This window comes from Quercus lobata, unplaced genomic scaffold (assembly GCF_001633185.2).
Source record: "Quercus lobata isolate SW786 unplaced genomic scaffold, ValleyOak3.0 Primary Assembly Scq3eQI_223, whole genome shotgun sequence".
NCBI lineage: Eukaryota > Viridiplantae > Streptophyta > Magnoliopsida > Fagales > Fagaceae > Quercus > Quercus lobata.
This window is the reverse complement of record NW_022154850.1, coordinates 35,473-46,903: the sequence shown is the minus strand read 5'-3', so window position 1 is coordinate 46,903 and position 11,431 is coordinate 35,473. Positions and strand designations below refer to the sequence as shown.

The 11,431-nt window shown below is 31.3% G+C and overlaps 1 protein-coding gene across 3 annotated transcripts; it reads right to left on the bottom strand.

The window, feature by feature from the left end:
* Window positions 1–54: 54 nt before the first annotated feature.
* LOC115973503 (TMV resistance protein N-like) lies at window positions 55–11,020 on the bottom strand. 3 transcript variants are annotated; one of them, XR_004087742.1, is made up of 7 exons: window positions 10,257–11,020; window positions 4,409–5,522; window positions 3,958–4,230; window positions 3,025–3,861; window positions 2,000–2,928; window positions 1,838–1,861; window positions 55–904 (listed from the first exon to the last, which is right to left on the bottom strand). XR_004087742.1 is itself a non-coding variant. In XM_031093768.1 (5 exons), the coding sequence occupies exons 1-5, from the start codon at window positions 10,718–10,720 to the stop codon at window positions 2,056–2,058; spliced, it is 3,561 nt and encodes a 1,186-aa protein (XP_030949628.1). In that variant the 5' UTR covers window positions 10,721–11,020; the 3' UTR covers window positions 1,973–2,055. The 3 variants fall into 3 exon arrangements, 1 of the variants encoding a protein (XP_030949628.1); XR_004087741.1 differs by having other exon boundaries at window positions 56–904; window positions 1,714–1,861; XM_031093768.1 differs by lacking the exons at window positions 55–904; window positions 1,838–1,861 and having other exon boundaries at window positions 1,973–2,928.
* Between the last annotated feature and the right edge of the window lie 411 nt (window positions 11,021–11,431).

Sequence of the window (11,431 nt, the reverse complement as noted above, 5' to 3'; positions counted from 1 at the left end):
TAAGGTATTGTGGTCTCTAAGAATTGAACCTGAAACATCTAATAAATCTATTTAACATTAAATTTTATATCATAAAAATAGGATACATAGAAAAAAATGATACAAATTGAAAAATAAAAAACAAAAAATTGTACAGAACATAAAAATCTTAATCACATCTGGTTTTTAACTTGCAAAGGATATGGACCTAAATTGTTGCAGGCCATTTCTCAAAAATTACATTTTCTTACACATTCTATCCAAATCTAGAAGTTCTCAACAATAAAACTAAATTAGAAAAGATAAAAATATGGAGAAGAATAGTGCATAGGAGGAGCAATGGAATCAATAAAAAAATGTTCTTTATACGAATTAGTTAGAAGATTAATAGTTTGTCTGCAAGCAATTCATGTTTGGATGCACACTTTCATTGTAGTTTGTTCGGCATTAGAAAAGAAGTAAGCAAAAAAGGTTAACTAGAATTATAGATAGGCATAATTTTTTATGAATGAATGAATGTATTCAGGTAACAAACCATACAAATAGCATAACAAATAGAGCAAGCATCAAACTAAATAGCAACTAAAACTGAACTTGCAAATAATCAAACAAGAACCCTACAATTGTGGCTATCATCAAAAATAGAGAAATTCACCCCAATTAATAGAAGACTATTTGGTAACAAAATTTTCCCTCTTCACAAATTCAACCTAGGCCTTAATGTCTCTTCTAATCATAAGGAGAATAATCACCTTAGATTTGACATTGCCGTTGAATACGGGAGCATTTCTTTGAAGCCAAACATAAGAAACCACTATAGACCAAGCAAGTTTGCATATGACCTGTAAAAAATTTTTACCCTTCATACATAACCACTTAATGCATGCTATATACCACTTAATGATTCCTACTCGCAAGGTAGCTCCTGCATAAGACACATAACATTTCAGCTTAATCACTTAAATAGCCTATCTCATGTGGAATGTTTCCCTGATCAAGAAAACAAAATAAGGGAATGTTAGGAATAATATATGAATGCAATATCAATTTCAACTACTTCTCTTTAGGAAATCTAGTTCAAGCTGATTTTCAGCAGAACTGCAAAGTTCAGCATTTTCTTCTAAATATGAATTAATGTCACTACGTACTACTCATAACATGGCTCAATGCATTATCTATTATTCTTTAATTAGAAGGGACAATGCAATTATTTCTTAAATGAAATCAAACATTTAAGGAAATTAAGCAATACAGCACTAAAGTCACCAACTCTTGTAAAAAAGAATAATAATAATAATAATGGTAAATGAAATCAGGATAGCTTTCTTTGCAACATAATACAATGATTCTCTATTCCTTCTCTCCACGTTCATATATCAAAACCTGAAGATTGTAATTAACAAGAATCTTATAAAGTCTATTCCTTCAAGTTGATTTATAGCTCACCCGACTTCTACATATAACATTAATATCATCTTGAATCTTCATTCAAATTGAACTCAAGCATTTCATTTTTCAGTCAGAAAGTAATAATATATAGATTCAGCATACATAGCAAATATATGTTATAAAAACCGTCATATAGATTCTAGTACATTTCTATATTAATATATGCATTCACGAAAGCAATAAAAAAAAAAAATGGAACATGAAAAACAAAAGCCAAATTGAATATGTAAGGATATGGTACATAACCCAAAAATAAAACCAAGAAAGGGAGAAATCGGGCCTTACTATGAACAACAGAGGTATTGAGCTATTCCCAAACATTGAAGGTAACCTTACTTGGCACTTGATTGATACTAAGCTAAGCAAAAAACATTACAAGGTGGAAGGGATTCTTGGGGCCTCTAATTACCTCAACAGCAGCAAGTCCAGGTAACTGCATTACAATAAATGAATAAAAGAAATTAATACTTATTTTATAATTTATAATTACAATTAAATTCATGATTTCCCAATGAGAGAGAGAGAGAGAGAGAGAGAGAGGCACCTATATATGTAACTGTAGGAGGCATACCTTAGTAGAGATAGGTGGCAGTGTCTTCAAGGATATTCTCTTCTCTTAAATCATAATTATGTGTTGTTTGCAAAATGAAGAAGAAGAAGAAGAAGAAGAAGAGATTGAATAAGGATGACAAAGATAGCAAGTGTTAAGAGAAGCTTCATCTTTAGCCCAGTCTTGCCACATGGAAGGGGTTGGAGGAGAGCTCTGCTTTCTGCTAGGCTTTTCCGACGGAGTCGAATTCTTATTTTCCGTCGCAGTCGGATTCTGGCACGCCTGGAATGTCCTCCACTGTTGGAAACCCCATGATTTAAATCTGAACAATAAGAAGTGGAGGAAACCAGTGGCAAAATCTGGGTCATTGAAGATGAACCCAAATCAAATCCATCTGTAAATCCCAAATATGTTAGATCCATTGGAGGAGAGACCCGTCTCCGCTGTCTAATGGGCGACCCTGGACAACAACAAATGCATTCTACATGGACCCCCATCCATTTTATGCAGTCAGTGTTATCATCTGCTGGTATTAGTTTACGATCAGGATTATCATTAACTTCACATACAACTTCAATGTGATTCACTCCAGATGGATGTGATTCATAATATAACCCACGAGATACACAAATAAACCACAGATGATGATCATACAGATAATCCGTGAATGGATAAAAGCCACTTCTGTCGTTACTGTCGTCTTCTGCCTCACCATTGATGAGAACCTTCACATTACACTTTACAAATCTATATGGCTTCATCGATTGAAAAGCAATAAAGACACCAAATTTTGGAATTTCGGGTCCAACCCTGAATGATATGGAATTTCCAACACTGTGATGATCGTTCGATTTGAACCACATTGGAGTCTTATCTCCTGGTATTATAATTCCAAAATCATGGTCAAAGAATACATTGCTTCTTGGTAAAATCCCTAGAAATTCCCCACACTGCTTGCATTGGCAAATACAATACAAGAAATTGAAATTTAGAAAATCTCATACGTAATTGAGAAAAGTAACAATAGTTGAGAGATAGAAAGAGACCTGGTCTAATAATCTCCGTGATGATTGTAGATCCAACGAAGGGCACCCCCGTGCTTCCAGTTTTACTATAGATTGTGGAAGCCTTGGAATTTCCTGAAGCTGCCTGCAATTAATTAGTTCAAGAAATTGCAATCTAGTAAATTTGGTAATGCTTTCAGGTATGGTAACAATTTCGGAGCCACATATCCGTAGAGTTTCCAATACCGGGAAGTAATCGGGCTTGAACCAAATATTTAATTCAACCATATCCCTATTAGCAAAGATGAGTTCTAGAAATTTCACACTCAAAAACCCATATTGCAAAAAGCTGAGATCTGGAGTTTCCAATACCGGGAAGTAATTGGGCCTCAACAAAATATTTAAATCCAAATGGCTGAGACGTAGAGTTGTCAAGCTCTTAAACCCATATTGCGCAAAGCTGAGATCTACATTTTGAACCGTAAGTAGGTATAAACCCTTAAGCCCACCGGTGAGATACCTTAGTGATGAGGGCAATTTCCTAACACAAGTACCATTCAAATTTATTTCTAAGTCCTTCAAACATTTCATTTCTGGATGAATCTGGGGGAAGTTTTTAAGCCTTCTGCAGTTTGCTAGATTTAAATATTCAAGAGATTTCAAATTGAACTTACTGGGAAGAATTTCGAGCTTCATGCAACCCTGAAGCATCCAATATTTAAGCTTATCAAGTAATCCAATGTTGTCATGGACCTCAGTTAAATTTTCACAACAACGCAACTCCAATATCTCTAAGTTTGGAGCGCGAAAACCAGGAAGTTTTCTAATGAATTCACACCAACTCAAATTAATACTTTTTAGATTTTCATACAAATACTCCTGTAAGGGGAAAAAAAAGAAAATTATTATTTTCCTGAAATTCTAAATTAATATTTAAAGAAATCAAAATTCAAAAATACAATTAAACATTGATACCTGCTTAAATATCTTCTCCAATCTAATGCAACTTTCCGGCATCTCGAGTGCAACAAGTTGTTGATGGCAATAGTTGGATGGAAAGTTAAAAGGATATTTTGGCCATTTAAGAAGCCTTAGACCACTAGGGAAATATGTAAGTTCTTCAGAAATTTGAACATTATCAACCATTAGAAATTTGAGATTTTCCATCATTTTGAAAACTTCAGGGTGTAATCGCACTTTCACTGGAGTAGGTGAATGCAGCATTATACCACGAATATAATCAGAATCCTGGTTGGATAAAACATTAAGAAACCCAAATATCACAATAGAATTTACCAAAACTAATTGGATAATTTTTTTTTTTTTTTTTTTTGTGCAATGTTAAAAAGAAACCATATCAAAGGGAAAAATTATTACTTCTTCCTTGGGAAAGAAAAAGAAGAAGGAGAAGAAGAATAAATTATACCTTATTTCCAAGTAGTACTTGAATAGCATCCTCATAATTGCATAACCTGCTACGTTTTCTGGGATTATTTGGCGATTCCTGCTGAACAATTTTCATACCCATTCGTTGTATCAAGTCATGCATCGACAATTCACCATATTGATCAATAGTTACGAGGGATTTATGAACAAGTATTGGAATACCAGACTTTGGATATAAATTGCACTTGTCTAATATATTTTCAACAAAATATATAGACCTTCCCTTGAAGAAACATGAAATATCAAGAAATATATTCTTTTCGTTTTCTTCCAATCCATCATAACTTACCTCAAGTATTTTATTAATTCTTTCATCGGGATATTTTTCATATTTACGTAGTGTACTTTCCCATATAGGTTTTGTTTCCCCACATAAATTAGAACCTATTATTTCTAGAGCTAATGGAAGACCTTTGGCATAATACAAGGCTTGATTTGTAAGTTCAGAATATTCTTCATCGGGCTCGACTTTTTGGAAAGCATATTGACTAAAGAGTTCAAGAGCTTCATGATTGTCTAATTCCTTGACCTCATAATTTTTAGTTGTACAAACTTTCCCAAGAGCAGTTAGCAAGTGTTTATCTCTTGTTGTTATAATGACTCTACTTCCTGATACCAACCAATCATGTTTTCCAAGAAAATTTTCTATTTGTTTTGATTCATTCACATCATCAAGAACCAAAAGAACCCTTTTACTACGAAGCATTTCCTTTATCACATTAATTCCTTCGGATACATTGTTCACCTTCAAATGTGGGTTTTGTAAAATTTTAGAAACAATTTTCTCTTGTAGCTTAATTGTGTCATCATCTGTCCTTGAATTTTCTCTGACATTTGCTAAAAAGCAGCTTCTTTCAAAATTACCAACAATTTTGTTGTAAACAACTTTTGCAATTGTAGTCTTACCGATTCCCCCAAGACCATGAATTCCTACGATACGTACATCATTTGACTTAATATCTATAAGAGATTCTACATCCCTAGCACGAGAATTTACTCCAATAGGGTATTTGGCAACATATAAGAGTTTTCCCATTATTTTGAATTTTGAAATCTCTTCAATAATTTCCTGAATAAATTTAGTTTCCAAACCGCTGCCATTGACAAAGCATAAGAGACATAAGTTCAACTAGTTGGAAATATAAATATGAAAATATACTAAATTTAAGATGTCTAATTTATGCACTGCAGCTCTCACACATCTAATCTTTTTTTTTTTTTTGGTAAGTTTCAACTATGGCGTCCACTCCCAATGGTGCAGCATAAGAGACATAAGTTCAACTAGTTGGAAATATAAATATGAAAATATATTAAATTTAAGATGTTGTCATAAATTTAAGATGTCTAATTTATGCACATCCGCTCCTAATGATACTCTTTATCATCAGACCAAAATATCAATTGGTTTTTGGGTGTAGGCAAGAATTGAACCCCAGATCTTTTATTCAACTATTAGAAACTTTATCAGTTGAGTTAATTGGAACCTACAACTCACACATCTAATCTAGTATATACTAATATCTTTCTTTTTCTTTTCTTTTTTTGAAATAATAAAAGAATTTCTATATTATGTAACTCTCATAGAGTGCCTCATTTAGTGCAAAAGTGCAGGGGTGTAACCATAAATTTTTTTGGGGGGCAACTTGTGATACTAATTTATTAGTCTATACAGACTCCTTTACACATGTACAAACACAAACATCTATATACACACATAAATTAGTATCCTCCATAATGAATCCTTAATATTTCCATTTTTAATATAAGTCACCAAATTGTCTACCAAAGTGAGTAAAAATTTTTCAGTTGAACTAATGAAGTATTCAATGACATGAATAATCCAAAACATTAAGGGAAATTATATGTCTACAACATTTCTACAACAAATCCTAAGTGGCAAGTTGTTACTAGTTGTTATTGTTGGGGCAAAAAAGTAATCTTAGCGTTAGTTTGAAATTTGAACCAATAATAACTAACCATCTGTGATTTGTTATAAAAATGTTGTAGACGTAGCATCTCTCAAACATTAATAGACACAAGAACACATTTTGGAGTTATGCCAAATGTACACACAGGAACCCGAATGGAAAAATAAATAAATCCCACAAATCAATTTCAAATGGCACAACCTTCACAACTATAAATCAACTCACAGACGAGTTTTGCCCCTTTTGTTTCTATAGTGAATTACAGAGGAAAAATAAGGGAGGTTTGTGCATCTAAACAAGAGGGAAGGTCAGTGTAATTTTTCAATTAAAAAAGTGTCATTGGAATCAGAAAATGAAAATTGAAAATATCTAAAAGGTTTTCTCTTGTTGTTTTTTTGCTTTTTAAATTGATATATCAATTTTTAACTTTCCAAGCTCTGGTTTGGATTTACTGCTTCTTATTTTGAAAGTTGAAAATTGTTCATGATATCATTAATTGGAAGGATCAGTAGTGATGAATTTTAGGATAAGATGACAAACATTTAGTACACTGACTCATTTAATGAATTAAGGCCCATCTCTCGTAAATTATTTTCATCCAAATGCATCTTGTGGCACCCAAATTTATTAAAGATCATGCTAATGAGTACCTTTAGGGCATTAGTTAAACAATCCATTTTAGGAAAATTTTGACACCATTTTTATGAGAAATAAAAAAACCTATCAAAACATTAATTATTTTTTCTTTTCTTTTCCCATAAAAACTTTCTTTAAATGAATTATTAACCAATGCCCTAAGGGTATTTGTTAGCATTTCCCATTTAGAAAATTTTGAATTGTGTAAGATTGTGGTATTTGATCTTGAAGGACTAAAGGTTGACGATGACCCCTAGAGAGCTCTTGCTCAATGAAAAACTTTATTACGGTTTTGATCTAAGCTTACACATACGAGGAAGAATGTTTCACAAGGAATTCAGCACTTTTCAAAACCTAACATCATAGAAAGAGGAGCTATGGGGACTTGGGATTATCGCTCTCTCTCTTTGAATAACTTTTAAATCTCAAGGATCAATAATACAAAATTGATAGCACAAAGATTAATTCAAAACTAACTCAAAGACAAGGATCTTTTTGCATCTTAACCTTGTGTTAAAAAAAATAAAAAAATAAAAAAAATCAAGTTGTCAAACAAGATTTTTCTTAAAATCTGGCTACCAAACAAAGCTGATATTGAAGTATTCGATAGAGTTCTTTTTTTTTGGATGTGAGAGACCGGAACAAGTTTCATCATTTTACAATGTGAGATACTTTTTTCCTATGATTACATTCAATAAAAAGACATGGCTAAGTTTCAGAAGATGGGCTATATCCATGCATTTTTTCTGAATGGGCCGGAAATACTTAGGGGGCATTTAGTCCGCTATGATGTGATGTGACATTAATATTTTTTGTTTATTTTATTTTTTTTAACATTACCATAATTTAAAATTACAAAATATATTACATCACCTTAATTTAATTACATTCCTAAATAATGTAATGTTGTATTTTTGTATTGAGATTACATTAATATAAGATTATAATAATGTAATATTACAGTGTAATATAACATCATGATGAATCAAACGCCCCCTTTAAAGTATGTAATTGAAAATTAATTACTCTATCATAGCTAGAAGGGCGTAGTTTCATAATTTCTTTTATTATAGACATTTTTTCTTCTTTTAATATTTTTAAATCTTAGGTTGTGTTTGGTATTGGCTAAAAAAGTCAGTTTTTTTTATTTTTACAATTTAACTTATTTTTGTTACTATTCAACTTATTTTTGCGATTATTCATGAGTTATATTGCACTTTTTGGTACTATTTATGCCCTCACTATACTATTTCAGCTAATTTTTAACTTTATCTACCATACATCCAACAAAAAGTTTTAAATTTTAGCTAAATAAGTTGTTAGAAAATGGACACTTAATTTAAGCAAATTAATTTATAATAGGCCCCTAAATATTTAATTAAAGTCTTAGGCAGTGATACTAAGGTTGGGTAGTATCGGTTTTTATCATTTAGTACTTTTATGCAAAAGTTGACTGCCATAGGGCATGTTAAAACATAATAATTACTGCACTAATTTTTTGGGAAAAAATAAAAAGCAAAACCCTTAGGTAAAAGTTCACTTTTTTTATTATTAGTGATGAATACATATGAAAAGTCATGAGATGGAAAACAGGAAAAACAATTTCCACTTTCACTGAAAAAATTTAAGGTGAAAACATATGAAAAATAAAACAATTTTTTTTTTTTTTGAGTGTCAATTATATATGTCAAAAATTGTTTGCATGGTTGAATTAACTAGCTGTTAACCTGCACAATACACATAAAAATCTCATATAAAAGATAAAATAATATATATATATATATATATATCTTGGAAGCTAAAATAGAAAAAAAATATTAATTCTTTAAATAAAACCTAAAATTTTGTGCATCATCATAGAATTCTATAAAATGGAATTCTTTTTCAAAACAACCTTTCTCAAAATCAAAATTTTTTCTTCCTAATATCCAAAACATATAAAATGTATTTAATAAATTTAAAAATGAAAGAAAACTATCTCTCCCTAATATACAAAACTCCAAAAATAAATTATTAAAAAAAACCATAAAGACTTTCAGAATCCGAAATCCAACAAAATCACAATTCAAAATAAAACATATTATTTATAACTTTATTTATAAACAGAGCTAGCTTCATAGCATTGATTTATCTAGTATCCCAATCTTTTATTTATTTTTTTCCCCTTCTTTTAATTGCATCAGTTGTAAACCAAAATTTAGATTCACACTCAAGTGGTGAATAAAATGTTGCATAAGATAATATTTCAAACAACAATTACAGGAATTTTGATGATCATTTATGCCATTACAATAGGAAGAGGTGAATAATTGATATCTATAATTCATCATCAACACAAAAAAAATAAATAAATAAATAACATTTGGAATATAAAATATAAAACAATTGAAAAAACAAAACAATTGGTAAAATTTAAAATAGAAACAAACAGAAAACTATTAAACAAAATAAATATACTTCTAGGAAATGAAAAATCATTCCAATCAAGATATATATTCTTCTCTTTGTACTTCTCGTATTTCTATTGGATTATTTAAGAAATTCATGCTAGCATAATTTCCTTTAATTAATCCATTGCCACACTAAAAGATTTCTTTTTCTTTTTCTTTTTTTTTGTTTTTCATTTTATACTTATTGATCTAACTCTATATATTATAAAGACATATATGATGGTATGTTTGTTTTAGTCAAACCTACTATACCAGAGCTTAATAAAAATGAAAACAAAAAAAATTAGTTTAAAAATGGGAAACAAAACAACAAAACACTAAAGGATATGTGCCAAACAGTGCAAAACACATCCAAGGGTAAGATTATATATGGAGTATGAAAAACATAAAATAGACAAATTTTAGCAAATGTGAAATGAAAATGTAATCGATAGTAACAAAAAGACTTGAGAAGTATTATTCAAATATTTGAGAAGTATTTTTTTGTGAGGAGGTGGATCTTGAAATTTTGGGGGGGGGGGGGGGGTTTTGAGTTTTTTTTGTTTCGTCCGGTATCTATTTTCCGGCCGAAACCTGGTATTTATCCCGGTATGCCCGAAATGGCTCTGGTACGGTCGGTATTTAAACCGTAACGAAACAAGAGCGTTTCTGTACCGGCCTAAGCATCGGTATAGCAAATTCCAACGGTACCGGCCGATACGGTACGATACAAAATTAACTTACTTGATTAAACTACCTCAGTAGTAGAAGACATTATCAAAATAAAATACTTTCTTAAATTCATTAAAGAATGAGCCTATTATGAAATACGTACCCTTTGTAATGACATCCAGACAAATGACCAACTTCATTTAGAGCTGCTTTCCAATTTTGCACCTTATCCTTGAATTTTTCTTCATGTTTACTTAAGTTGTCTCCAAACTTTTGCTCTTGTTTACGTACTTCCGATGGTTCCACTTCGTAAAAAACCGGCAACACGATCTGGCCCTTTTTCTTACATTTGAGAATATAGTCAAGTTCATCCAAACACCAACTAGAAGATGCATAGTTTTCAGAAAGTACAACAATTGAAATCTTGGACATTTTAATTGTTTTGAAAAGTTGTTTTGAAACTATTTCTCCTCTTTGAAGTTTATTATCAATGAAGGTGTAAAAGCCTGCGTTACACAAAGCTTCATATAAATGGCTTACAAATTTATTACGGGTATCTTCACCTCTAAAACTCAAGAAGATATCATATTCCTGTTTGCGAGTAGAAAAATTGGTGAGGTTAGCCATAGATATGGTATGTTAACTAAAGATTGAGAAGATGCAGAAAGAGGAGAAGGTAAGAAAGATTAAAGATGCGATGAAATGGGTTTTTTTTTTTTTTTTTTTGGATAAAGATGAAATGAGAATTATAAAAGAGAAGCAAATAGGTGCAGTTTGAGTGGAGATTCACGGACGAGTTGAGAGCTCTAAATTTGAAAGGTTAAAACAAGTGCGTTTGATTGGGAAATTGATGAAAGAAAGATAATTTTCACCAGGTGTGCAATATGAGAGAAGAAAAGAAGGCTACGGTGGCTCCTAATAGTCACCGAAAGAGGTATTTATACAAAGAACAAGAGAGCAAATTCTCTTTCCCGTTTTGCCTGTCAACTCCTCCTACATTCAGGCACTAAATGAGTAAATTCACATTTTTCATTCTTTGAAATTAAAAAAAAATCGAAAAATTGTTTTTATTTGTAAGACACGCTTCTATACAGTGCCTCTAATTCACTGAACCCACTATAATCATGACATGTGTCCACAATAAAGACCTGTCATAATCACAGTGGGTCTAGCTGCTGCTTCTTTTCATATCTCTGATGCCACCTCGTGAACTTCTTCTCCTTCTTTTACTTCTAGCAAGTTCCTAGCAACTTCCTTCTACCCCACTTTTTCTTATTCTCTGTTTTATCCGGCTGTGAATCTCAATGCAAAATTTTGAAATTTGTGATCGGTGATGGA

What these genes read in the sequence shown, in the direction of transcription:
- LOC115973503 (XM_031093768.1), bottom strand. Translation starts at nt 10,720, where the DNA reads ATGGCTAACCTCACCAATTTTTCTACTCGCAAACAGGAATATGATATC. An exon ending in TCTGGATGTCATTACAAAGG is followed by an intron (nt 5,523 to 10,256) that starts GTACGTATTTCA and finishes TGTCAATGGCAG; the next exon opens with CGGTTTGGAAACTAAATTTA. An exon ending in CACGGAGATTATTAGACCAG is followed by an intron (nt 2,929 to 3,024) that starts GTCTCTTTCTAT and finishes CAATGCAAGCAG; the next exon opens with TGTGGGGAATTTCTAGGGAT.